This window comes from Dermacentor andersoni, chromosome 11, assembly GCF_023375885.2.
Source record: "Dermacentor andersoni chromosome 11, qqDerAnde1_hic_scaffold, whole genome shotgun sequence".
NCBI classification, from domain to species: Eukaryota; Metazoa; Arthropoda; class Arachnida; order Ixodida; family Ixodidae; genus Dermacentor; species Dermacentor andersoni.
In genome coordinates, this window is record NC_092824.1 from 14,011,933 (window position 1) to 14,039,196 (window position 27,264).

The 27,264-nt window shown below is 47.5% G+C and overlaps 1 protein-coding gene across 1 annotated transcript in view; it reads right to left on the reverse strand.

The window, feature by feature from the left end:
- The window catches only part of LOC140214186 (kelch repeat and BTB domain-containing protein 8-like), a 50,560-nt gene extending 23,508 nt beyond the window's left edge, over positions 1 to 27,052 (reverse strand). The window contains exons 1-2 of the mRNA XM_072285544.1: positions 26,615 to 27,052; positions 25,502 to 25,690 (exon numbers count right to left, since the gene is read on the reverse strand). Of these exons, the coding sequence (XP_072141645.1) occupies positions 25,502 to 25,690; positions 26,615 to 26,635 (210 nt within the window). The 5' untranslated portion in view covers positions 26,636 to 27,052. The remainder of the gene's footprint in view (positions 1 to 25,501; positions 25,691 to 26,614) is intronic.
- Positions 27,053 to 27,264: the final 212 nt, after the last annotated feature.

Here is a 27,264-nt window from a genome sequence, read left to right on the forward strand (position 1 = left end):
TGAGAAGACGCTCGAGTTTCGCGCAAATCAGTACGACTGCACTTACACGCTCCTCCGTCAGACTGCGACGACTCCCGAAGTGCCTCCGCAGTGGCCCTTCGAGATTCCATCGGCGCCATCGTGCGCGATGAACTGCGCAAGTTGCTACTGGGTGTGCTACCAGAAATATCCACGCTCACCGACGTCGTAAGAAACAAGGTACAGCAAGCGCTGGGCACAATCGATCCTACCGAAACGGCACCGACGCTATCGCCACCTTGCCAGGAGCCACGCGTTTCAACTTCCGCCGCCACTCTGCAAAGCCAAGCGAGGCCAACCAGCTGGCGACGGAAAACATACACGCCACCTAGACGCAGCCAAGCCTACCCGCCACCGCCGCGCCCGCAGCAGGCCGTCCGTTCAAACACGTTCCGGCAAACCACCACGAGGAAGACTGACATCTGGAGAACCCCAGATTGAAGACCGCTTTGTTTTCACTGTGGTGAAGCCGGCCACTTCCCAAGAGAGTGCCCCTACCGTCAGATGGGCCTCCGCGGGTACAACATCGACACGCCACGACCCCTTCCTGGCCAACGGCCTCGAGAAATTGAGGCCTATCTTCGAGCGACCGAAGATTCGCCCCACGTCGCTTCAGGTCTCCGTCACCCTACCCACGCCGTTCGTCTTCGCCCTACCAACGGTACGCGAGGGAGAGGTCACCGAGCCCTCGTAGGGGATACTAAAGCCAGCGACGTCGGGAGGTGACGCCGCTCTCGAGCGAAGACCGAAAAACCCTCTTACAACCACGACGCATTCCTACGCCTCGTCGCATTCCGCCACCTCGACGCATTCCGATGCCTCGTTGCATTCCGACGCCATGACGCGACCCGACGCAGCGAGCGACGACATGATCCAGTGCTACGCCGCTGCGAACCAACGCAGTGACGCCACAAAACACGAAGCCGCGACCCGGCACCACAAATTCCATGGCGCGGCTGACGACCACAACAACACCTTGCCACGGGGCTTCCACCCGACGCAGCCGCGACCGTGCGAAGCGACAGACCGCACAGTCAGTTACCGACCGACATCGAACCCGACCACCAAGTGCCGACTTACAAGTTAACCTAGATGGACATCCAGTAGTTGCACTCGCCGACACCGGGGCCGACTACTCCGTCGTTAGTGGACGATTTTTGTCACAACTCAAGAAAGTCAAAACCGCATGGGAAGGTCCTCAAATACACACAGCAGGAGACCACCTCATAACCCCGATGGGACGATGCACCACGCGAGTGGCTGTTGACGGTCACACCTACCCTGTGAACAACATCCTACAGCACTGATCTCGCGACGTAATCCTCGGGATGGACTTCCTGAACGAAAACGGCGCGGTCATCGACCTGCAGACGAAAACCATAACTTACGACAAACGATCAGAAAGAATGCAAAGCAATCATTATCACCGCGCTGCGTTCACCATCATCGACGATCAAGTGAGCCTCATGCCACTAGCGTCATGGAACTCGTCGAAAGAAACGCGTTCTCAAGCGGCGATGCGATTGTCGAAGAGAACTTGCAGCTGCTTCTGGATCGGCAAATTTGCGTCGCTCGCGGTGTCATCCATCTACATGAAGGGAGAGTGGCTGTGCTAATAACCAATTGCAGCACAGAACACAAGCACATCAACAGGGGTATGACGGTCGCTTTCTTGCAAGAGTTCGCCGAAATTAGCAACACATTAGCGCTCTCCGAGTCGTCCCATGAGGCGTCGTCGACGGTGACTGATGAACTGAACTTCGACATTAACCGCTCCCTGCCTCAACAAAGGCAAGAAAAGCTACGTCACCTTCTTCTGCAATATGCCGAATGTTTATCAAAGTCGTCGAGGATCCGGCAAACGCACATAGCGAAGCATCGCATTATACCGATGAATTGGCTCGTCCCGTCCGTTGATGTCCCTACCGCGTTTCAACGCGAGAACGTGAAACAATGAAGACAGAAGTTGAAGAAATGCTTCGCGATGACGTCATTCAGCCGTCCAAGAGCCCGTGGTCTTCACCCGTGGTGCTCGTAAAGAACAAAGACGGTACCCTAAGATTTTGCGTCGATTATAGGGGTCTCAACAGCGTCACGAAAAAAGACGTCTACCCACTTCCGAGAATCGACGACACGTAAGGTCGACTCTGCGGTGCCAAGTATTTTTCGTCCATGGACCTCCGGAGCGGCTACTGACAAATTGAGATCGACGAGAGGGACCGTGAGAAGACTGCCTTCAATACGCCGGACGCCATTCAGACTATGCTGAGCGCCACCGACATTTGAGCGTGTCATGGACACCGTGTTGTCTGGGTTGAAATGGCAGATATGGCTCGTATATCTCGACGATGCAGTCGTTTTCGCATCCACCTTTGACGAGCGCCTTAACAGGCTGCAGACCGTGCTAGAGGCAATTAGGGCGTCGGGGCTCACTCTGAAGCCAGAGAAATGTCGTTTCGCCTACGAAGAGCTCCTGTTCATCGGCCACGTAGTTAATCGCGAAGGCGTGCCTCCGGACCCCAAGAAGACGGCAGCCATCGAAAGTTTCCCGATACCCAGTGAAAAGAAAGCTGTCCGTAGATTCTTGGGGATCTGTGCGTATTACAGGCGTTTTGTCCGAGATTTCTCTCGAAACGCAGAGCCCCTCACTCACCTTACGAAAGCCGACGTGCAGTTTACATGGAAGAAGCCCCAAGAAGACGCTTTTCGCGAATTTCAAAGACGCTTGCAGTCACCGCCACTACTCGGCCATTTCGACGCGAGCGCTGACACCGAGATCAACGCGGATGCAAGCGGCATAGGACTCAGTGCTGTGTTGATTCAAAAGAAGAACGGCCTCGAGCGAGCCATCGCCTACGCGAGCAGATCCCTGTCGAAAGCCGAATTGAACTATTGGACGACCGAAAAGGAATGCCTCGATGTCGTTTGGGCGGTCACAAAATTTCGGCCGTATCCTTACGGCAAGCACTTCAAGGTGGTCAGTGACCACCACGCTCTGTGCTGGCTCGCTAACATGAACGACCCGTCAGGTCGCCTCGCTCTTTGGAGCCTGCGACTACAGGAGTTCGACGTCACCATCGTGTATAAGTCAGGCCAAAAGCACACAGATGCCGACTGCCTTTCGAGAGCCGATGATGACGACAATGCCTTCCTTGAGCCCATAAGCTCTAACACCTTCGCACAAGATCAACGTGTCAATCCTGATCTACGCTGTGTCGTTGAATATCTCGAAGGCAAGACCGATTCGGCGCCAGAGGCATTCAGGCGCGCGCTTTCGTCGCTGTGCCTGCGCGACAGCGTGCTCGTGAAGAAATAGCTAAGGTTAAGCCCAGGATGCGAAGCATACTAGCCTTTATTTTAGTTGTTGAACCACTGTTTAGCCTGGTGAACTACTGTTGCTTGGCTATATTTGGTTCGGCTAGACGAAGAAACAACTCATGCGTTACTCTGCTTCGCCTTCAAGAGTGGAACGCGACAGCGTTCCCGTCGACCCGCCAAGGGGTGTAAGACAATGGGCTACGGCGCAGCGACTACGCGCCCCGCATTGGACGCGGTGAGCGTCGAGCAACGCAGCGTTCGGCGCGGCAAAGGCGACGCCGCGAGCGACGGCGCGAGTTGGAGCCCCGTTTCTCCTCTGTCGTGACGTCACGGTGTCACGTGGTATTGAAGGCGACACCGCCGCGCCTGAGGAGCTGGGTTGAGCTCTAGTAATATGCTTCGCATAAAACTTAGCGCAAGTGGCATATCTACTCGTCGTGCCAGTCAAGCTACTGCAAGAGATTTTATAAGCGTCTCACGATGAGCCGAGAGCAGGGCATCTGGGATTCACTCGAACTCTCAGAAGAAGCCAAGAAAAGTACTACTGGCCAGGCCTGAACGCAGACGTCACACGCTACGTGAAATCATTAATCAAAAGATTAGCGCAAATAACATGGGCACAGACGGAGGAAGCGACAGGACGAGCGCTAAACATGAACTGAGGTTTTACTGCGAGAGACGGTACATATATAGATATCGGTGGTGCATGCGCACACAGGGTTAAAACAGTACAGGCACATCTAATCAAAATGTGGCAAACTATTCTGCAAGCACATTTTTTTTCTTTTTTGGGCAAGGCAAGTGATGTCGTACTGACACAGTTATCACCTTCCCTGTCAATGTGATATGCCTCACAAATCTCGCGCCCAGCTTTCTGCCTTGACCAACTAGCCCAGCTTTCTGCCTTGATCGCTACGTGAAAACGTGCCGAGATTGCCAATGTCGGAAAACACCGCCTACAAGGCCAGCCGGCTTCTTGCAGCCCCTCGAACCACCATGGAAACCATTCCAGCAGATAGGGGTGGATCCGCTTGGCCCCTTTCCGACGTCTACTTGCGGGAACAGGTGGATAGTGGTAGCAACGGACTACCTGACACGCTATGCCGGGACAATGGCGTTACCATCGGGAAATGCAATCGAGGTCGCCAGATTCTTCGTAAAGAACGTCGTTCTCCGTTATGGCGCACCCGAGGTCCTTATTTCCGACAGAGGTACGGCATTCACAGCAGAACTCACGCAACAAATTCTGCACTTGAGCCACACGAGCCATCGGCGCACTACAGCGTACCACCCGCAGACAAACGGCCTTACGGAGCGTTTAAATAAAACCCTCGCCGACATGCTCGCCATGTATGCCGACGTCGCCTACAAGACCTGGGACGAAGTCCATCCGTACGTGACGTTCGCGTACAACACCGCGCCACAGGAGACAACGCAGATGACGCCATTCGAGCTTGTCTTCGGTCGCCAAGTCGCCACCATGCTGGATGCGATGTTGCCTCACGTCGAAGACGACAACATCCATGCAGACGTTGCCGGCTTCCTTCAACGCGCCGAGGAAGCTAGCCAGCTCGCCCGAATGCGTATTAAAGAGCAGCGAAATGTCGACGCCCGACTCTACAACCTACGGCGACGAAACCAAGAGTACGCACTTGGTGACCGCGTTATGGTGTGGACACCGATTCGTCACCGCGGGCTTAGTGAGAAGTTCTTGCGCCGTTACTTCGGGCCCTACGAGATAACTCGACGACTTGGGTCGCTAATCTGCGAGGTTGCGCCCGAAGGAGTGACGCAGTCACAGCGCCGTCGCGCGTGCGACCTGAGATGGTCCACGTCATGCGCTTCAAAAGTTATTTTGGGCATTAGCGGACTAACGGACATTTCTATTTTTTTTTTCATTTTCCGTGTTTGATTGCATGTTTGCAAGTTTCTTGTTTTGTTTAGCATCGGGGCGATGCTTTTTCATGGGGAGGGGGGGGGGGGAGGTATTGCCACGTGCGTTTATTTCGGCTTGTAGCGACGCGAGCGACGCAGCTCGCGTCGCTGTGACGCGACCGGCGTCGCTTGACGCGTTTCGATCACGGACGCGAAATGTACAAATACGGGGCCACCGCTTGCGCTGGCTCAATCCGACGAACGCCCTAGACACGCTTGCTGCTTTCGCCGTCACCGAGTGGTTCGCTTGATTTAGGGCACAACTTCGTCCATTAAACTGTCTGCCGCCGACACAGTGTCCCATTCTGTCTGCCTGCGTGCCAGGCAGCTCACCGTCACCTACGTGAGAATATTGTTGCTGAGGCGGTGGTTGTTCCTTTAACCAGGTGTTGAACAGTGCGCAAGTATGATCGAGAAATGACCCATACGGCCCCTGCATTCTCAAATATTTCCTCCAAAAAGACGTTTCAGCAGCAAATGTAGCGAAGAGTTTCTTTATTTACTTCTCTCAGCGCCTAGCGCGATGCCACTTATTGCACACGCCTAACCCTGATGCCCGGGAAGTACACTAAACATTTATTTTGCTATATGGTCCATGAACGGGGCGTGCATCATAGAAACAGTTTAAACGCACAAGAGAATGTAGCAGATCTTCGCTGCCCATTACATATAGCACCGGTAAATTACAGCAGCCTTCCCAGTAATTTATATCACATTCATATTCACTAATCATGTTTGCTGACGTGGTGCCTTTGATAGAACAAACTGCACTGAGTGATTTTCCTGCCGAAATTTCTATATGGTGTAATAAGAGGCGAATGGTCTTCAATGCCCTGACATGTGTACATATGCCAGTAACGCGTAAACGGCAGCCGCCCAAATAATGTTATCGCGTAAGAAATGTGCATCTCGAAACCGTTAACGAGCAAAAATATTAAAGGGCCTGAAAACCGATTTTTAAGGACCTAGATTTTTATTGCGCAACGCAAAACGCAAAGCTCTCCCTCAGTAGTGATTACATTGGCAGCGCTTACTTCCAAAAGCGCCTGAATATTTAGTGAGCAGAATTTTTCGATCTGAGCAGCCCCTAAAAACCGTTTGCTGGAGCAGTCCCTCCTCCAGCAGCGCTGGGAAGTGAGAGCGATGTCGATAGCTCGCCTCGCAAATTGTGAAAGCCGCCCATCTTTCTGCTTTCACATGAGTGAGCGTAACTGTGGTTAAACATCTACATTTTGACCTTTTCAATAACTTTTGAAAATAAAAAAGCTAGTGCGATAAGTTTACGTTGTTGTGCAGAAATTTCTTATATTTGTACCGCGTTATTCCCCAAATACACGTCTACGTCGTGGCTGGCTGGCCGCTGTTGTCGTTTTTCTGTTCTTTTCTGCTCACTACAAACTAATGCTTATATACATAGTGTAAGTGTAAAAGGGTACACAGTGCAAAAAGTGTACTGCATTTCAATACTAATAAAAATGCTAATAACCGCGTACACTTGTAGAAGGTCACGTGGTGGACTTCTTATGCAGCTTCATGTTTTTACGGCGTGGGGCACCAAACGTAATTTCTCGCGCCTTGTAGTGATAAATTAAAATTATAAATCCACGCATAATGAGAAAATGGCCCGTTTTAACTACTACTATAAGGAATCATCGCATGAGCGGGGTTACTTGGATTTATTTTCTGAGCCGTTGTATGTCACTTTAAGGAGTAACGGTAACGGTAACAGTTCTTAAAATGCACACCTAAATGATCTAGTCAAAAGGGGGTCGGAAAATGTATGGCCCCTGTGAACAAATTTGAGACTCTGCAGGGTATCAAGAAAACACCACCTACAAAAATTTAAGTAAAACCATGCTACAATATACAGTAGAGAACAAAAAAAATATATTTTGCAGTTGGACCTTGTAACCCAAACTGTTCAGAGTGCTGCAGCTACGCTATGCCAGACGGCTAGCCTAAAGCAATACTATCTTGAACAAGCAGTGGCATGTTACGTTATTCATATTTTCACGTGGTAGTGACGGTGAAGATGGCAGCCAAACTGGGCAAGACGAAACCAGCGTTTTATTGGGCGAACTTGTGCCCTCAAAAGCAGGCTACACTCAAAGAATGGCGACAGCGGCGAACACAGTCAGCGATGGTCGAAAATCTGATCAGCGGGTCAAGCGCATCGGCTTTTATACATCAGTCGTCGCATGTTCTAAAGTAATCGTTGGCACCCGCGTGCCTTCCACAAAGTTCTACATTATTCGCCTCGTGCACACATGCAATCACATTACGCAAGGCGCGGTCACAGACAACAGATGTTAGCATCGATAACATTCCAGAAACTTCCGATACATGCAGGTGCGTCCTGCGCTGTGCGATAGCATTTGTTATGCGGTGAAACGTGTCGCCCGATAAAGAGAAACAAGTACATGTGTCAATGCCCGCCTCTTAAAGAGCATTGACGCGATGCTGAAAACGAAAGTAATAAAGGAAAACACTCGTAGCATAGAGAACAACAAAATAAGGAAGTTCGTCAGCGTCCGTAAAATGGTTTAAGACGCACCACGTGGACCACTTCAGATCGTGCGCGGCGCCTCTGTGAATGTGAACGCGAATGCTGTAGCAAGCATGTGTCGCCCCCTCAGGTATAATGTTCGTTCGCCGAAAGGCTCGGTGGCCTGCCAAGCTCTGCAGGCAACATTGGTCACCGCACCGCAATAAACACCGACGAGCAAGGCTGCTCGGCGGTCAGTCATCGTTCAGCACCACCACGCTGCGGAGCGTCCGTCTATCGGAGGGTGCCTCGAGCCCTTCCTTGTTCACGAACACGGATGGATCGTGACACTGGCGACGAGGACGGCATACTCGTGAAAAAGGCGAAATGCCATCTGGCACGACCTCATGCATAGTCCAGTGCGCCAATACGTCGAATGACCTTGTAGGGTCCGAAAGAGCGTCGCAATAGTTTCTCACTCAGTCCTCGTCGGCGTATCGGGGTCCAAACCCAAACACGGTCGCCGGCCTAGTGCTCGACGAAGCGTCGTCGGAGGTTGTAGTGTCGGCTGTCGGTACGCTTCTGGTTCTTGATCCGTAGGCGGGCGAGCTGTCGGGCTTCTTCGGCGCGCTGGAGATAGGTAGTGACGTCAACATTCTCTTCGCCAGTTACGTGCGGCAGCATGGCGTCGAGCGTCGTGGTCGGGTTCCTGCCGTAAACCAGCTTAAACGGCGTGATTTGGGCTTTTTCTTGCACCACCGTGTCGTAAGCAAAGGTTACGTACGGCAGGACCGTGTCCCACGTCTTGTGTTCGACGTCGACGTACATTGCTAGCATGCTAGCGTTTTACTGGGCGAGCTTGTGCCCTCAAAAACAGGCTACACAAAGAACGGCGACTGCGGCGAACACAGTCGGCGATGGTCGAAAATCTGATCAGCCGGTCAAGCGCGTCGGCTTACATCAGTCGTCGAACGTTCCAGAGAAATCACTTGGACCCGCGTGCCTTCCACAAAGTTCTACATTATTTGCGTCGCGTACGCATGCAATCAGATTACGCAACGTTCGGTAACAGACAGCGAATGGAAGCATCGACAGCCACGTCCTGTGCTGTGCGATAACATTTGTTAGGCGATGAAACGTGTCGCACGATTAAGACAAACAAGTACACATGTCAATATCGAGTAGCTACCCACTGTACACACATATGGCACATTCAAAAATGCATCCCAAGGAAACAGCTTGCATCAACTAGTATGCTAAAATATGCGTGCGTTGGTGAGAGATATTTAATTATAGTTAGAGAGATCATACCAACAAAATGCTTGGCATGGTAGTACGTTTTTAAACGCCACTTATGAAAAGGAAATCCAGCATCTTTTAAATAGTTAAAACAATCATGGCGCAGCAGGAGGCCCGGACGATATAAAAGTAGGACCACTTAAGGTAGCTTCTGACGTTGCATTACCACCTGCACATAATAGGAAATTTCTTCCTCAAGACTGGCGTCTTTCCTGAATAATTAAAAATTGCCCGTTTAACGTTAATTCACAAAGCTGGCATTAAAGAGAATCTCACGTATTAGCGACCTATTAATATCCGTCTTCAACCTAACAGCAAAAGTTCTTGGATGCACACTACACACGCTTCGTAAAAGATCTTGCTTGTTTATCTTGATTGGGTGGCCTCATTTTACTGACTAAGAAACGTTAAACGTTATCGCTCAGCCAAGACGCACCTGTATCTATCAGAAGTTTCTCGAATGTTATGGATGGTTCTATCTGTTCGCTGTTGTTACCGAGCCTTTTATAATCTGCTTGTATGCGCCACGCGAATAGTGCAGTAGTTTCTGGAAGTTACGCGAGCACCAGCAATTACGCTGGAACCTTCGGCGAGTCATGTATAAAGGCCGACGCGCTTGTCCCACAAATCAAATTTTTGACGATTGTCTGCTTTGCTTGCCGCCCTTGTTGTGCTTGAGTGTTGCTTCTTTTGGTGGACTCAAGTTCGCGCAATATGGAGTTAACTTTATAAGTCACGGTTTGTGCACTGTGTCGTTCTTCACCGTCACTACAAGGTGACATCTGACGGAGGTGCTTTTGCGTCCATGTACTGCGACGGAGGGCCGCGTCCAAACGAGAGCCTAGTCCAAAGCGTGAAGAGGACGCCAATATCACCAAGGACCATCGAACTAGCCGCAGGGTCCAAATTTGCCCATGAAGCACGGCCTTCTACAGGAGCGAAGTACCACAATGACAGACCGAGCATCACTTGCAGGCATCGTAGTGCGAAAGCCGAGGGAACCACTTATCTTCCGCGGAGTTTCGTTCGAGGACGCAGAAAGCTGGCTCGAGACATTGGAAAGAGTTTCGAGCTTCAACAACTGGTAATTTTAGGACAAGCTTCGTTCGCCAGGTGTACTTCTCCATGGACGACGCCGCGAAGACTTGGCTTGAGAACCGGGAGACCACTCTAACAACGTGGGACCTGTTTATAAGCAAGTTTCTGAAGCCCTTTACGCGTGCCGTTCGAAGAGAGATGGCCGAACTACTACTCAAAGCCCCAGTGCAACTACCCAATGAGAACATCATCATTTTCACGGAAGAGCTGACCCGTCATTTCCTTCACGCCGACTAGGAAATGTCCGAGGAGAAAAAAAGTATGCTTCCTTATGCGGGGCCTAAAGCGAGAACTGTCTGCCGGACTGACCGCAAACCCACTAAATACCGCAGTACATTTTTTTTGGCAGAGGCGATGATGATTGAGAAGTCTCTGGAAATGTGCACTAGGCTATAAATATTGCCGAGTGCTCATGCCATACTGTGAAATCCAAGCATTGAGCTCCGACGACCTGCGAGGGACAATCAGGGCCATCGTGCGTGAACTTGGCAAGTTGTCCCCTTCGTCGCGTCCTCAGGTGGCCTAAGGCTGAAACAATGAAACGTTACTTTCCTTCGAGCTCTTCCTAACCTTACGTGAGGCCTCCTTACAGCGAAGGACCGATGGAGGAAGCAAGCGTACTCTTAAATCTTTCTTCACCCGTCCTCACGTACGGAGCGGTTGCCGCATGCCTGGGTTCGAGATTATCCCTTAAAAGCTTTACGCGAACACCATCATTCAATAAAGAAATGTATCGTCGCACGATCTTTAAATTGAAGAGCTAGTATAAAGAAGCGCGGACGCTTTCTTCTAGTTTTGTTAACTAAACTTTAAAAAAGTAGCGCAGTACAGTGCAAGACTTGATGTGCTCCATCAACGCTGGCACGCCGGCGTCGTGCAACGCCGAGCAACGCTTTCATGCCGCACGCGTGACTGAAACGAACATGCCTGGCAAGACGTACCGTGCTCGCCATAGAGTTTCCTACAAAAATTACTAGAGGGAACTCTGGCGCTAGTGTCTACGAGAGCTGCGATGGGAGCGGTTGTCCCGGCACGGGAATTATGGGAAGTACATGGATTTGCCCTTCGTCCTTTTGGCTTCATACCGCTTTGTGACTTTGTAAACTCATCATTTTCAACAGTGTATAGCGTTATAAATAATTAGGTAAACATCATTAAAATCGCCCGACGGCAGGATTCGAGCACAGGGACTCTAGCACAGAAGCCTGTTATTGAAACCAATAAGCCACGGACGCATGTATCGACAAGCGAATGAAACGCCCTTATGAATTTATCGCGGGCATGCCAGTGCCTTGAGACGCTTGGCGCGTTTCGATTTGGCCACCTGGACAAGCTCAACCGTTGCAATTAATAGCAATTGTACACGTTCCCGGCGTCTTCTGCACATTGAAGAATATAGATTGCGCTGAAATATACGACAATAAGATTTATATAGCGTAATATACAAAGCCACAAGAACGTCTGAATCCACAAGCACGAAGATCAGACAAATCCACGTACTTCCCATCATTCCCATGGTAGGACAACGACTGCAGCGCCAGAGTTCCCTCTAGTAATTTTTGTAGGAAACTATGGTGCTCGCGCTTCTCCGCAGGTGGGCAACAGCGCGCATGCGCAAGCAAACGTCACGTGGTTAAGCAGTGAGGTGAAGCGCTCGTTCAGGGCCAGGAGCGGCGTAAGGACGCATGAAGGTAGCTTTGGAGCTACCTTATGCTGAGGAAGCACCAAGGAAGCTAGCCTTCACCACCTGCTAGCCTCACCGTAATGACGGCTTCCTTACTGAGGTAAGGAAGATTTCATTGTTTGGCCCTAAGTCACTGACATGATCAAGGACGAATTTGAATGGTCACTGGGAGTTTCTGAAGTGCAAGTCGAAGCGCCGCATCTCGTGGCGGAAGCAATACGCTGCCGTACCCGCCGTAATAGTACCCTCGACGCCCACACGAGAGCGTGCCTCCACCACCAGCTTGCCCACCCGCCTACCAGCGCAAGTAAACAAGAAAGAGACGTCTGCTGCGCTCCCGACCACCACCCGCTCTGTTACCACTGCGGAGAAGCGGGCCACATCTGTAGCCGGTGTCCATACCGCGAAATGAGACGAGGGCTCGCTGTCAACTTGCCGCCACCACAGCTTGGCGAACGACCTCTTCACATCACCGACTACCTCACAGTAACCCGCCGTGGTTGCTCAGTGGCTATGGTGTTAGGCTGCTGAGCACGAGGTCGCGGGATCGAATCCCGGCCACGGCGGCCGCATTTCGATGGGGGCGAAATGCGCAAACACCCGTGTATATAGATTTAGATGCACGTTAAAGAACCCCAGGAGGCCAAAATTTCCGGAGTCCCCCACTACGGCGTGCCTCATAATCAGAAAGTGGTTTTGGCACGTAAAACCCCAGAATTAATTTAAATTAAATTACCTCACGGTAACACAGTAAACAACCCGACCACCTTCCTGCTTCCCGGTCGCCATCAGCAGGTTGCTACATCTCACCACAGTGCCGGCTGTCACGGGCGGATGCGACCGACGATACTCGGAGCCGGTCAATTAGCCTTCATTCGGAAAACTGAAGGCAGAAACTGAGAGGAGCGGTTGCTGTTGTTGATGTCGAAAATCCTACGTAGCCACCGACGACTCTTCAACATGGTACTCAATGACGTAGCAACGACGCCACGTGAAGGCGAGGCCTCGAAACCAAGATTACGCCACCTACAACAGACCTGACGACGACACATAAGAACAACGGAATGATGCGAGGCAGCTGTGATCCGACGCCGCGACATAACCCTAACGCAAGACAAAGAACCAACAATCTCGACGTATTTCTCGACGGCCACACCATGACCACTCTAGTAGACACAGGAGCTGACTACTCCGTCACCAGTGGATCCTTCACCACCAAGTTGAAGAAAGTCAAAGCTGCCTCGGCGCTCCTCATATCCGGACAGCTGCAGGATACTCTATAACACTGACTGGAATATGCATGGCAAGAGTTAGTGTATGACCGGACTTCCATTGTGACCTTGCTTATCCTGCAAGAGTGCTCACGCGAGGTAATTCTCCGGATAGACTTTCTGAATCAACACCAAAAGTCGAAGTCAACGCTGGCCACAGACCAAGCGATTGCACCGGAGAAGACTACAAATCAGCATGTCTTGAGTGTACTTGAAGACCAAATCAGCATTGCGCATCGCGCCAGCATCATGGTTTCCATCGAGTCAGAAGCAGCCGAGAACCTGAAACCTAGAAGAAATTGTCGAGAACGACCAACACGCGCCACTTAACCATGAAATCGGCTTCGCGAATGTTTTTGGAAGAAAAGAACACGGAGGGAAAGCACAAGTAATGGCGACCAACTTGAGCCAGGAGTATAGACAACTGAACAAGGGCGCGCATATCGTAAACGTTGAGGAAGTTGCAGCAGTCAACGATGAATTTGTCATCTTGGATTGTGCCGAAGCTACAGCGACAGTGCGTGTGTCTGAACCAACTTTCAATATTAATCAGAATCTTCCTAGGGATAAGCAAGAACAGCTCAAGAGTTCCCTTCAACAATACAAGGACTGTTTTTCGTCACCAAGGAATCCAGAAACACGACCTGCTAAGAGCCACACAATCACCGAAGAATGCACTCGGCTTCCGACACGGGACGGGAACGAGAAGCCATAAAGCAGCAAGTCGATGAAATGCTGCACGACGAAATTATCAAGCCATCGCAAAGCCTGTGGGCGTCTCTGTGGCATTAATGAAGGAGGAGGATGAAACTCTGAGCTTCTGTCGATTATCACGGCCTTGAACAAAATCACGAAAAAGGACGTGTATCTCCTCCCACGAACAGATGATGCATTAGACTGGCTTTGGAATGCTAACTACTTTTCGTGAATAGCTCTCAAGACTGGTTAGTCGAAAACTGAGGTCGACGAGAGGAATCGAGAGAAAACCATGTTCATCACGCCGGACGACCTCTTCAAAGTCAGTCATGCCATTCTCCCTTTGCTCTCTGCCTGCAACGTTCCTGCGCGTCATGGGCCCAGTCTTGGCAGTACTGAAGCGGCGGACTTGTATCGTCTACTTGAATGAGGTTGTAGTATATGCTACAAGTTTTAACGATCCCCTGACGTAGCTTCAGACAGTACTGGAGGCGACAAAATGATCGGGACTTACCCTGAAGCCGGAAGAATAGCGTTTCTCTTGCGAAGAACTTCGATTACAGGACACGCCATAAGCAAGTTAAAGTCCGTCCCGACCCGAATGCGACAGTTGCCATGACTAAGATCCCGCGGCCCGTCGACACAAAAGCAGTGTGCAGATTCCTTAGTCTGTATGCCTGTTACAGGTGCTATGTCAGATACTTATAAGGCGTAGCCGAGCCATTGACCAATCTCACGAAATGCGATGTCGACAATGAATGGGAAACGTGACAGGTCGACGCATTTAGGAGCTGAAACTATGGCTGCTGTCACCACCGGTACTTACAAATTTCGACAAAGAAGCCGAGACGGAAATCCGCACCGACGCAAGTAGCGAACACACTTTAAAAAGCTCGCACTCGTTGGGGCTTATCCCACAGCAATAATCGTCATCTGCTTGCTTGCATACAAGCAATCGCCAACCGACAGCATTCAGGAGGAATAGGGCAGCTGCATTTGGACGACTGCTAACCGTTTATTCTGCACACTGCAGGCGGGAATATCTTAAAGCGAAGCTTTCTCTGCCTCTTCCTTTGACTTTCTCACTGCTACTGCTGGTGTTGTCTGGCAAACCGCGTTCAAGACAGGAGCAAGGCGACACGATAAACTCTTCTGGACCCACCACATCGAATGTGCACAATCTCCTTTGGAGCTCCCGGGGCTTTGCCACATTAGCCTCTTGACAGCTGTGAGTATCCACGACCGCCCTTTCAGAAGCACTGTAGAAACTGCAGCGCTCATCATTGTACTAACGTGGAAGCTCAGAGGGGACGTAGATAGAATTGTAGAGAGGAGGGGGAGAAGAGGCAATTGCCATACAAAGGGGAGGGGGAGAGGGAACAGGTGACGTGAGAAGGCAAGAAAGCACTACTACTATAGACACGACAGCGGTTGCGGGGAAACTGGATAAACTTATGTTCAACGAACGGTACAGTACGTTTCTCCTATTTCTGAAAAATATACGCAATACAAATACTTCAAGCGGACAACTTGTGCAGGGCGTGCAGAATCAGAGCAGCATTATTTAAAGTGCACCACAGGATCCAGGCTACACTACGGAAGCGGTCGCACGACAAATCAACACTTCTGCGCCCCATGCGGTAGCTTTGCGGCTATGGCATTGCTCGAGGTCGGGGATTTGCTGCAGACCAAAGCAGCCGCATGGCGACGGGGGTGAAATAGAAAATGCACGTGCACTTAGATTTGGGACATGTTAAAGAACGCCACGGTGCCTAATTATTCCGGAGTTCGCCACCCTAGCGTGCCTAATAATTCGATTGTGGCTTTGGCACTTGGAGCCCCATAATCCAATTAAAATATTTCTGCGACAATGCGATGTGTCATATGAGGCAATGACTATGCTCAACCCTCGCCGAGGAGGTTATGAAATATGGTGTACAACAGCGCCTCAAGCAAACACCTCTCCCTGTATGTTCTGTGTACTATGGAGATAGATAGATAGATAGATAGATAGATAGATAGATAGATAGATAGATAGATAGATAGATAGATAGATAGATAGATAGATAGATAGATAGATAGATATAGATAGATAGATAGATAGATAGATAGATAGATAGATAGATAGATAGATAGATAGATAGATAGATAGATAGATAGATAGATAGATAGATAAACTTTATTAAAAGAATAATCAGAAAAACCGCGAATGGTCGGGGCCCTTAATCCAGGGCTACACGCAAGGTAGCGTGATACAGCAGTGATACACGCAAGGTAGCGTTTAATACTCACCACTGTCATGTTAGACGAAACGTTGAAAAAATTAAGCTTTCGCCTTCAACATCACTGCTAATTATCGTCAATCAAAGCAACCAGCACAGAAAGCTTCGCTTACGTCGATTCCCACAGTGCGTGGGATCTGCACAATTTTAATTTCGTGCACTCCAGCACAACTTTCATTAGCGGTGCCCTATCTGCTATGAACCCAACTTGTTTAATGGTACTTTTTCTCTATGGTTGTTATACGAGCACTAACGTACCGAAATAGCATCCTACACGCCATTTTATACATGAGGTGGAACGCTGTCAAAGTTAGCGCTCTTGTTTGCGCAGCCTGTATCCAGGGCCAAAAAAAAAGATAGTGCGATGCTTGTGTCGATTGAAAAATAATAAATGCTTTGCCGGCAAGCTTAATACACAATAGATTTCTCATCAGCTCGATAAAAACACGCTCTTATTGCTGGCAAAACGATCGACATCTGTATATTTCTGTTTAGCGTTTGTCATTTTTTATCGTGTCACGTTTTCACTATCCCAGCACCTCTGCCCAGCGTGTGTACCCTTTCCGGCTCCGCTTGTCTTGAGAAAATGGTGTCCAGTTCAACCGCTTCGAACACCTCTCCCGTATGCATTTTTTTTAAGAGTTCGTACACCGAAGTTGTCAAGGCACGCCAAGCAAGGAATTGCAAATATGTATGTCCGCACCAGGATATGTTTCCCGGAGAAATGCTGAGTGCTGTGAGTGAGGACAGTGGAGTACCCGCCCATACCGTTGCCAAATTCAATAGGTAGCGTCTGTGGCGTCGCGGAAGAAAAGACTTCGGGACGCGAGAATTTCAAGCTCGCAAACCATCAAGCATGACAGCTTCAGAGTCCATGCCGTCTAACTGAAAGTGCACAGCATCTGTGCGAAGAACGCTGGAGTGTGTAAAAAAGACTGTGAGCTAATGCGACGACTTGCAGAACTTAAAGAAAACGAATTTGTGGAATTTAATGAAGAACATTGGCTTGAAATTTGGGAGCAGAAAATAGGCTGGACGCGCTGATCGAGCAGTTATATCATTGCCTGGTGTCGCAGCTGCCTGCGGGTGGCCAAATAATTCTGGAGACACGGCAGGTAGGAATCGTTCTTTGCATATCTTCTTACGCAGCACGTTAGACTGGTTTCATATAACATGATGTTAGCGGTGCAACTTCATAATCGTAACAGTGAATTGCATCTGCATAACAACTGGAAAAATGTCGGCTTAAACACATGGTTGTTCTTCCTGGGATTTTGTACAGAAGTAGCATTTCATGACCAGTTTTTACGCCATAGCGTTAAGGGCCCGGGTCGCACAAAATCCAGTGTCGGCGTCCGGCGCCGGCATCTCCGGGAAAGACTATTCCCGTATATACTTAAGTATATGTATATGGTACGCCTTTCCATTTGACATGTGTTATGTACGGGTTATATTTCCCCACCATTCCATCACTGAAGTTGCTCCTATCTTGCCTTAAATTCTTGACAAAATCATTCCTCGGAATTTTGAGAATTACAAGTCACAAACAAATGTCATGAAAGAGAACACCGACAGCGAAGGCCTTTAAGTTAAGTCTTCTCAGTCTGAAACATTGAAGCTTCGAAACACAAACATAAACCCCAAAATTATACAACTTCTTTTGCGAGACTGTGTGCTACCTCCGGGATAGGTCCACGCCAATTATTTTTTACCGTTTCTACCGGAAAGCTCGCCTTCGTGCATAGCGTTCGCCGCCAGCGTTTCCCGGAAAACATTACGTTTGTATAAGCTGCAGTTGCCGGGAAGCGTGACAAGCAGTTAGGGATCTTTCAATGGTATCGCGTTCGACTCTTAAAGGCAAAGCTTGTGCTTTGTGATAGGGTGGAATGGGGAACTTGCCTGGATCGGTCAGAAATAATCGCTAACTCCCCACCGTGTCATGCGACCAGCTAAAAGAACAAAACTGCCGAAAATGTCGTACTGTGGCTAGGGGTAGCGACATCTCGTCGTCACTAAAAGGATGAACGAACATCTACTGAACAGCACTCGTTCCTCCGGTGGCTGCGAGTCACCCCGCCGCTGCTGCGAACGTTGGCAATTGCTCGCAGTCACCGAAAATGATGGACATTTTCAATAATTATGAAATTATTACTGAATCACGCAACTATTCCAACCAAACTTACAATGAATCGAAATTGACTGTCAAATCCCACTTGCGTGCGAAATTTAAGACATCACAAGGGAGCAGTAAAGCGGAGATAATTTTTTTCCTTGATTCTCTCAGAGCGGTCAGAGACAGAGTCAGCGTATTTTTGAGAGAGCGGTCAGCGTCATCAAAAAAATGGAGGTGAATCATATAAAGCATATTTGTACCTCCTTTTCTCTGATATTCTCCTGCACGGTATCTTCAATGGTGATCATGCTCAGACTCGTATTGTTGCAGTGGGCATGTTTACTTCCGTGCAATAACTCGAGTACTCGTTTGTTTCGCTTTGTACAGATGCATCATCTACTTAGATGAAACTTGGGTCGACGCGGAGCACACACAGGAATACGTCTAGCAGTACAAGATTGTGAAGTAATCTCGGACGCCTTGCTGAAAGGTCTAACGACGGGATTAGCTGCGCCTTCGGGCAAAGGGCCCATTTGATCCTTGTATACGCTGGAAACCGTGCAATAGGTTTCGTCCAAGAAGCTGCTGACTACTTCCAAGCAAAAAAGGAAAACAATGCTGACTATCACTCTGAGATCGATGGCAAGTGCTTTGAGAAGTGGTTCATGGACAAGCTTTTACCAAACATTTTGACCAACAGCGTTGTTGTCATGGAGAAATTAATGCTCGATATCAGAGTGTGTCTCTTGAAAAAGAAGCTACCAAGTCCCCACATAAAGCTGATATTCAGCTTTGGCTCGCTAGGAAAGTGTTCCGTGGTCACAGCACCTGGTGAGGGCTGAACTGCTGCAACTTTCACACAATGTTAAAGCACTCTGCGTTCTGTACCACCTCGATACCTGGGCGGCTACCCATGGCCACGAAGTGCTTCGTAACCCACAATATCAAGGCGAGTTCAGTCCCATTGAAATTGCTTGGAGGCAGTAGAAGGGCTATACGTTGCAAGTCGTAATAAAGATTTCACTTTGGCTGAAGGGGAAACGCTCCTACCGGAAGCAATGGTGTCTATAAGCCGGGAAGACTGGCAAAACTGTTGTATTCGTGTGGAGCAACTTGACGCTAAAGCGTCGGAACACGATATAATTGTTCACACTGAAATTAAACCGGTTGTCATCATTTGTGACTCGTGCAACTCCTCTACTGATAAGTCGAGCCCTTATTTCACTGATGAATATTTAAGTGGCATCGAAGAACGTGTTTGACTTGCAAGAGTTGTGTAACCTGTCAGTGGCGGCTTCGTTCAAAGGGGCAACTGGTTGGAGCGTGGACACCTTTCTTTCCAGTCCGCGATGCTTTATGCTGCGCCAATTCACCGAGAAGATTTTGTGACCCTGAGGAACCAAGCAGTGTATCCTCGTTGTTTTTTTTGTGCTATTTACGTCCCGAAGTGACTCAGTCTATGAGGGTCGGCGCAGTGGAGGGCTCCGGATAAGTGACGACCACCAGGGATTATGTAACATGCAATGACATCGTACGGTACATGGGCCTCTTGCTTATTACCTCCATCAAAATGTAACTCCAGAGGTCGAGATCGAATCCGCGTCCTTGGGATCAGGATTCGAGCATCATAAAATAAAATTGAACAAATATTCTTTAATGTTTCGAGAAAATACAACAACCCGGTGGTAATCGTTGGAGACGTGAAAACTGGCACACACAACACTAGTCATATGGACTACCTAATTCATTAAATTTTCACACTTTCATAAACATTCCAATAAGGTTCACGAACACGTCGGCAAAACAATTAACCATATATTGACAACGCAGAATCAAAAATGAATACTGGCGTTTACGATAACTCAATATAAGATAATCTTCCTCTTTTTGTTTGCATTAATGAAGTAAGCAAAAAGAGTGCAACGTATTTGACAAATGTCAGAAAAGTAGATTACAACTTAATGTGGAATAACATTTTTGTCACTGACTTGTATAATCTGGGTGATAATGACGTGAATATTGAATTTCAGAAAGTCATAAAATTTATTTCCTGTGCCATCGATAATAGCCGTTCAAACCTGTGTACGTTCATACCAGACTCCTTTCAGTTCCTGCATGACAAACGAGATCCTTGCATTGCTGAAGCAAAACTATTTATGGTGCCACAAATGGAAGCAGCATCAATATAATAACTACTATTTAGGCAAGATTAAAATTTTGAGACAAAAGACCATATCTCTCATGACGGCGCGAAAGACGGAATATTATTCCCGTCTTATTGAGCAAGCTCCAGGTAAAAGAACTCCGCAGATTATAAAGAAAGCAGTTGGTAATCAACCTTTGCAAAGCGTGTTACGTGATACTAACGATGCATACAACGTTAATTTTATCGATATTACACTAAAATTGGTCCAGCATCAGCAGCGCAGTTCTGACAGAAAGCAATGTACTTTCTTTTTCACGTTGTTTATCGAATACGTGTTTATCGAATATCAGAGAAAATTCAATATCTGTTGCTAATATGAGCGCTAGTAAAGATATAGGGTTAGGTGGGGTTACAGCGTGGCTACTGAACGATAATATAGAACATCCTGAACCACGTCTTCTGCCATGCATTTGACCCTTCATTACCTACACGAAAGTATCCGTCTTGTTTAAAAAAAGCGAAGGTCGTGCCGATATATAAAGACGGTGATCACCCAGAACCCTCAAGTTAAAGACCCATATATGTTTTGAGCATAATATTTTTTGGAAACATTCTTGCACAACGTGTACGCATCTGCCCATAAAAATACCACGCAATTTGCTCTAAGCAACGTGGATCCACGTAACATCACTCGCATTTTAACAGCTGTGCCAACATAAGCACACAAAATTTACATGGCAGAACACAATATCCTGCTTCAGTTGTGCGTGTTTTTGTTACCTAAGAAACGCTTTCGATACCGTAGGCCACGGGATCTTGCTAAGGAGGCCATTACATTGCCATTTCCACAGTGAAAATTCCCGCTTATTTTCTAGTTACAAAAGTGAACGCCACCTTCAACTTCATTTTCCCTACTAAGCATAAAGACAGGGGTGCACGAAGGGATCCGTTCTCGGGCTCTTATTGTTTTTCCTATACGCGAATGATCTGCCGAACTGCGCGGAGATGCTAATGTACGCTGACGGCACGCTGACAAGTTACTGCTAACAACTTATGTGAGCTGGAACATAAGACTAACCCAAAACAAAACAAAAAAACATTTCTTAGTGGCTTTCAGTGAACAAATTATTAATTAACGTAAAGAAAACTAAATACGGCATTTCTTACTCCCGTTGCAATGGTAATATAATGAATATTTTCGCCTAATAAGCAACTGCCTGCTTGAGCGGACGTCAGATTTCAATTATTCGAGTGTAATTTGCGACAGCAACCTAAGGTGGCAAAATCATATGCCAGTATGTGCTAAATTAGAGTCTTAGTGCAATATGCTGCTAATGGCTAACAATGAATTTCATAGTAATATTCTCCGAGTTCTTTATATTGCTTTTTTTTTCATTCGCACCTGTCCGTTTGCGTCGATTCATGGGGATGGACGTTTAAAACCTACCGTGAGCCCATACGGAGACTACAGAAGCGAGCACTCAGAATAATAACTAATACTAGATATGATCAACACAGTGCGCAATTTCTTCATGAAATAGACATTTTGCTTTTTGTGATCTGACGACAACAAAAATCTGCCGTTAGCGTCAGTGGCGACATTGAACAAAATAACCCCTCTGATATGTAAATATGTTTGTTTTCATTCCCCCCTAACCGGACGCGCAACAATTCATCATTTCAATCTTCCGCCGACTAACAATGTTTGGAGTGAAATATCTGCTCCAGAAAAATGGTTATACCTAAACACTCAATTTTCTTGTTCTAGATTATTTTCTTCCATGTCTCGAAATATTTTTTCTCCACTGTGTCATTGGTATGCATAAATTACTTTTATCGTGAATTAGCCTTCTATTATATTTCAGATTCAGTGTATGTAGCACCGTGTTGCAGGTTATGCGAACTGTATTATCATGCATTTTTTCCTCTTATGTATTACCCTATACTACTCAGCGTTCACGTTTTATTTCTCGCTTTTATTTTCCTTCTCAGAAAAAATGGATTTATCATTGTTGGTTCCCTTTGAAAAATTTATTGCTTGTACTTACATATTTTACTCTAGACCCCCTACTAGCTTTTGGCTCTGGGTCAATAAGTTCTGCCTATGTTTATGCATTGTAATCAAGAACGCGAAATAAAAGAAAGAAAGACCTACCGCGATAACAGCGTAGCATCACGACCAATTTGGGCATGTGAATCGATCACTCAATCATGTTTGCCATCAGGGATATGCTGTGTCATTCTTTCTTTGTTTATTATTTTCTTGTTTTGTCTGATACGCCAGTCCCCTTCGGACACGTCAGGACCCCTTCTCATTGTTCAAGTTCAAGTTTATTGTTATTGCATGTACAAGAAACGGGCTTAGATATTATATACAGCATCAGGAGGTCCCAGAGTGAGAAACTGCCAGGGGGACCTCCTATCATTAGTGGGTGCATAAGAGTATTAGAGCAGCAAGTAGAGGGCGAACAAACAAACAAAACAAAAGAAAAAAAAACGCGTCAAGAAATACAATTCGTAGGGAACAAGTGCAAATAAATAGAAGACAATCAGATATATATTAAAAACAGCGTTATACAGTAATATCACAATAAATAATCATAAGCAGAAATATCTAGTAATCTGTAACAAAAATTTGGCTCGTCTGCATATTGCGAACAAAGAAAAATACAGTGTTTTACAGAAATATGAAGCCTAACGATACAATAACAGAACTAATGTAAAGAAAATTTAATAAATATGAAAATATATTTATGACAAATGAAAAGATGGTTCTGCTAACAGTATTCTTTTCATATTGTGTTTAAAAAACTGCAATGAAAGATATCAAATATCGGTTATCAAATGTCTGCTGGCTGTTATCCGACTCCATCGGAACGTAGCACTTTGAATTCGTGCTACCAGCCTGGAGGACAGGATGAGTGGAGGGCGGAGAAGCACCAGCAAAGGTCCGTCGTTCAGAGAGAGAGCAGCGGAGCTAGCGAGAACGGTCGCATGCAGCGCGTGCAGATGGCGAGCTGATTCGCTGCATATTTAGGGCAGTTAAGCTTGCGAAGCTAAATCATTGGCAAGCGCCGAGGTCGGTGCTCACGTATATTTTACTCCTTGTGGATTTTTTTGTGCATCAAAGCCACGATTTGATTATGAGAAATGCCATAGTTGCGGGGCTCCGGAATAATTTTTACCAACGGGGTTCTTCAGCGTGCACGCAAATTTTTACGCCTTCCGTCCAAGAACATAAACTCCGTCGAAAGATAGCGGGACTTCTGTTCCTGAAGCATACTATATGAAGCGCACCCTGTTTTGAGCACAATTAATTCCACGAAAATTTTTTCTTAATCTTCTTCCAAATTGCCACATACCGGGTCTACTTTGCCACGTTGCAGTGACGGTAAATTAGAACAACACTGTCAGAAATCTGTCCACTATTTACCTTATTACTGGCCATCTTGTATTGAGAATTACAGCCCCCGCACAATTCTTGAAGACAGCCGCAAACACAGCTAACAAAAATCCGGTATTTTACCTGCAAAACCGCGACCTGATTACAAGGCACGCCGTATGGACGACTCCGGAACAATTCTGACCACCTCAACTTCTCGAACCTGCACCTAAAAGTTGTGCACGAGCATTCTTACATTCCTCCACATAGGAATGCGGTGCCCATGGCAAGCAAAGTCGTGGGTCTTTAAAATCTGATTGACAGAATAAGCATTCTTGTTTTTACGTATTGCTGTGCATTCACTAGTAATTGCTGCTACTCGTGTTTATTCGAGAATACGCGCTGTCATGACTTAGTGTCTCTATCGACGTGAGTTGAAGCCAACAAAAGAAGGTTTATTACAACAGGCATATTGTACTTGAAGTTCTACACATGTGGCGAAGATAGCCGCGTGCGATTGTTCTTGCTTGCACCATCACTTGCACGTATCGGCGCATGCGCACATTGGGCAGACTTGACAAACGCGCTACAGTGTCTATAGCGTTGCGCTGCTATGCACGAGGTCGCGGGATCAAAACCCGGCAGCGGGGGCCGCATTTCAAGGGGGGGGGGGGGGGAGTGATGCAATAACATCTCTGTACAGTGAAATGGGTGCCCATTAAATGACTGCAAGTTGTAAAAACTAATGCAGAGTCCTACATTACGGGGCACCTCATATCGAAAGGTACTTTCGAAACATAATATCCCAAAATTTAATTAATGAGTTGGAAAATGTACAAGACTACTCGTGTCAGTGGGAAATTGTCACTAGAGAATATCTCGCTATAGAATCTGCCGCAACATTAAAAAAATATTAGGATACAGTCCTGCGACAAAGGTTAACTGAACAGCACTGATTTACGGGTTGTAGAGTCATCGGTAAAAAAAGTAATAATCCTATACTTTGCGAGACAAGATTAACATACAGACATTTTAGAGTAACGGGCATTCCTAATGCTCGAAGCGCAAAAGCACAGTAAAACGAGTAAGTGCGCTAACACGAGGAAGATTACTACAATGTTACGGTTCAAATATAAACAATTACTTCAATAATTTTGTAAGCAATAGATAAGAACATATAATTGTCCGTGAAATTTTACGCTGGATAGTCCGCGTATTCTAAAAGCTGACTTGTCTCTTTTTTTATCTCTCCTGGTGATACAGCAATGACTTCAATTGAAGGACCCAAGGCATGACAGCGTTCGCCCACTCCAGGCCTTGGCAGTAAACGCATACTTGCCAGAACCCCGATTTGATTATGAGGCACGCCATAGGTGGGAACTGCGGCAGTTTAGACCACCTGGAGTTCTTTAACATGCACCTAAATCTAAGTACACGATTGTTCTCGCATTTCAGCCCTATCGAAATGAGGCAACCATGGCCGAGATTTGATCTGGCGACCTCGTGCTTCGCAGCCCAACACCTTAGCCACTAGCAACCACGGCGAGTACTGCAGCATACATAGCGAGTTGCATTGTAGGTGACTAGTGAGTGATGCGATTAGAATTTGCCCTTTCGGATATTACCACATGGTGTAAGAGACGTGAAATGGAGAAATAAGCAAACGAAGGCAATCCAGACTGGATGGTTGAGTACTCGCGGTTGAGCACTTAACATGAACTAAAAAATAACTTTCACTAGTGAACACCGGTAGTGTGTGTACCGCGTCACTCACCTTGAGCATCTCGGGCTTCGTATTGATGAGCAGCTTGTGAAAGTAGGGCGAGTGACAGGTGAGGATGAGCTTGTGTGCCTGAAACACTTCAGCCTCGACTTGGACCTCGACGTCCGTCATCTGGTGCTTGAGCCACAGAGCTTCGCAGAAACGCGACAGTTGCGCCACCTGTTGCTCACGGCTCTTGCTCTGCGTCCGAACAACGTTGCAAGAAAAGCACAAGCGAAGTGCCACAATGACAAGGCTTTGGTCATGCGCTCATAATACAGCTAATAAAACAGCTTTTGACAATATGCCCCCATTACAACACGCAAAAATAAAAGAAATTCAGCTTCATTTCTTTACCATTTAATGTGCTGTGCACGTTGCCCTTCGGATTGAAATGTTTATGTAATCCACTGGACCAGTACATCCGTCCAATGACGATTTACGGACGTGGATAAATGAAGAACCGGCGGTACACACTGGACGCAAGCTCACAACAGTTTATTTTGAAGCTCGGGGCCATGTGACCATATTTATATCGGGCAAGGGGTTTCAGTCCTCAAGTCAAAGAAAAACCACACGAAAAAAAAACACAGACACACAAAAATGAAAACAAGAAAATGCATTCGAGGAATAATTTTACGTGTCGATGGCTTAAACTGAACAATGTCAGTGCCTCCCCAGTGGTATAAAATATTCTTATGCCATGGGTTCCCCATGCAGTGCGTTCGACAAGGACATCAAAGGCTTCCTCAAGGTTACCGCGTACAAACTTCCGGTTATTTGTCATGTGAGAGCAACATATTTTTTCTTTTATATCAAACACTTGCGAAGCTACATGCACCGCAGGCGAGCTAGCACACTATGGTGAATATGAGTCAAAATGTGCGCAAACTGTTCTTTAGGGGTGGTGCCTTCTATAGTGCCGTCATCGCATGCACCACCTGTTCGTGTGACTTTCAAACAGGTGCATGCCAAACGTAGATGCAGTAGGCGGCATATTGGTCGGCCGTTAAGACGACATACTGACACCGCGGTAAGCCGTATGAGTGATGTGATCAAGTTAAACAAAAATAAGTGCCTTTTTTCGGAATGACCATACGCATTTCTCGCAGATGCCGCACTCACATCGTCAAGCAGTGGCTCCATTCGGCCGGGCAGTGCGGTACGCAGGTTCCAGCGATGTTTGAACACTGCTTTGCTCCCTCGACGGCCACCCGGCAGGCTGTTGTTGATGATGGTGCAGGCGGCCGGTACATGCGGGCCGTTCACCTTTATTGTTGGCAGTGGTGGCTGGCCAGCGCAGCAGCAGGGCGTCGTCGTGGTCCGGCAAGCGGCAACGTTCCTTTTTCGAGCTCGCGCCTCGCCGATCGTCCTCTTTGTTGGCGGACATCGCGCGCGGCCGCTTGTGATGCCGCGTCTCGTTTCTCCTCCGACATTCAGGGTCGGCAAGCGGTCATGTGGTGGGATAGTATTGGATGACTGCAATTTCACGGAAGAAGACGATTTAGTAACGATAAGGATGTTTTATGACCTGACCTTACGTGACAAAGAATCTAAAGAGGTGCTGTCAAACGAGGCTTTTTCCTCTTTTGACCACACGGATTTTCACGAGGCGTACTATAGCCGAAAAAAATTCTGGCCGAAGCCAGTTTCCAATGGCTGTCGACGATAATGCGATTAACGTTTCAGAAACGTAGTGACACACCATATTGTCTAAGACACCTTAAATTAGGTTTCATAACCAGTTGCATAGATCCCACGCTTATGTGGGAATG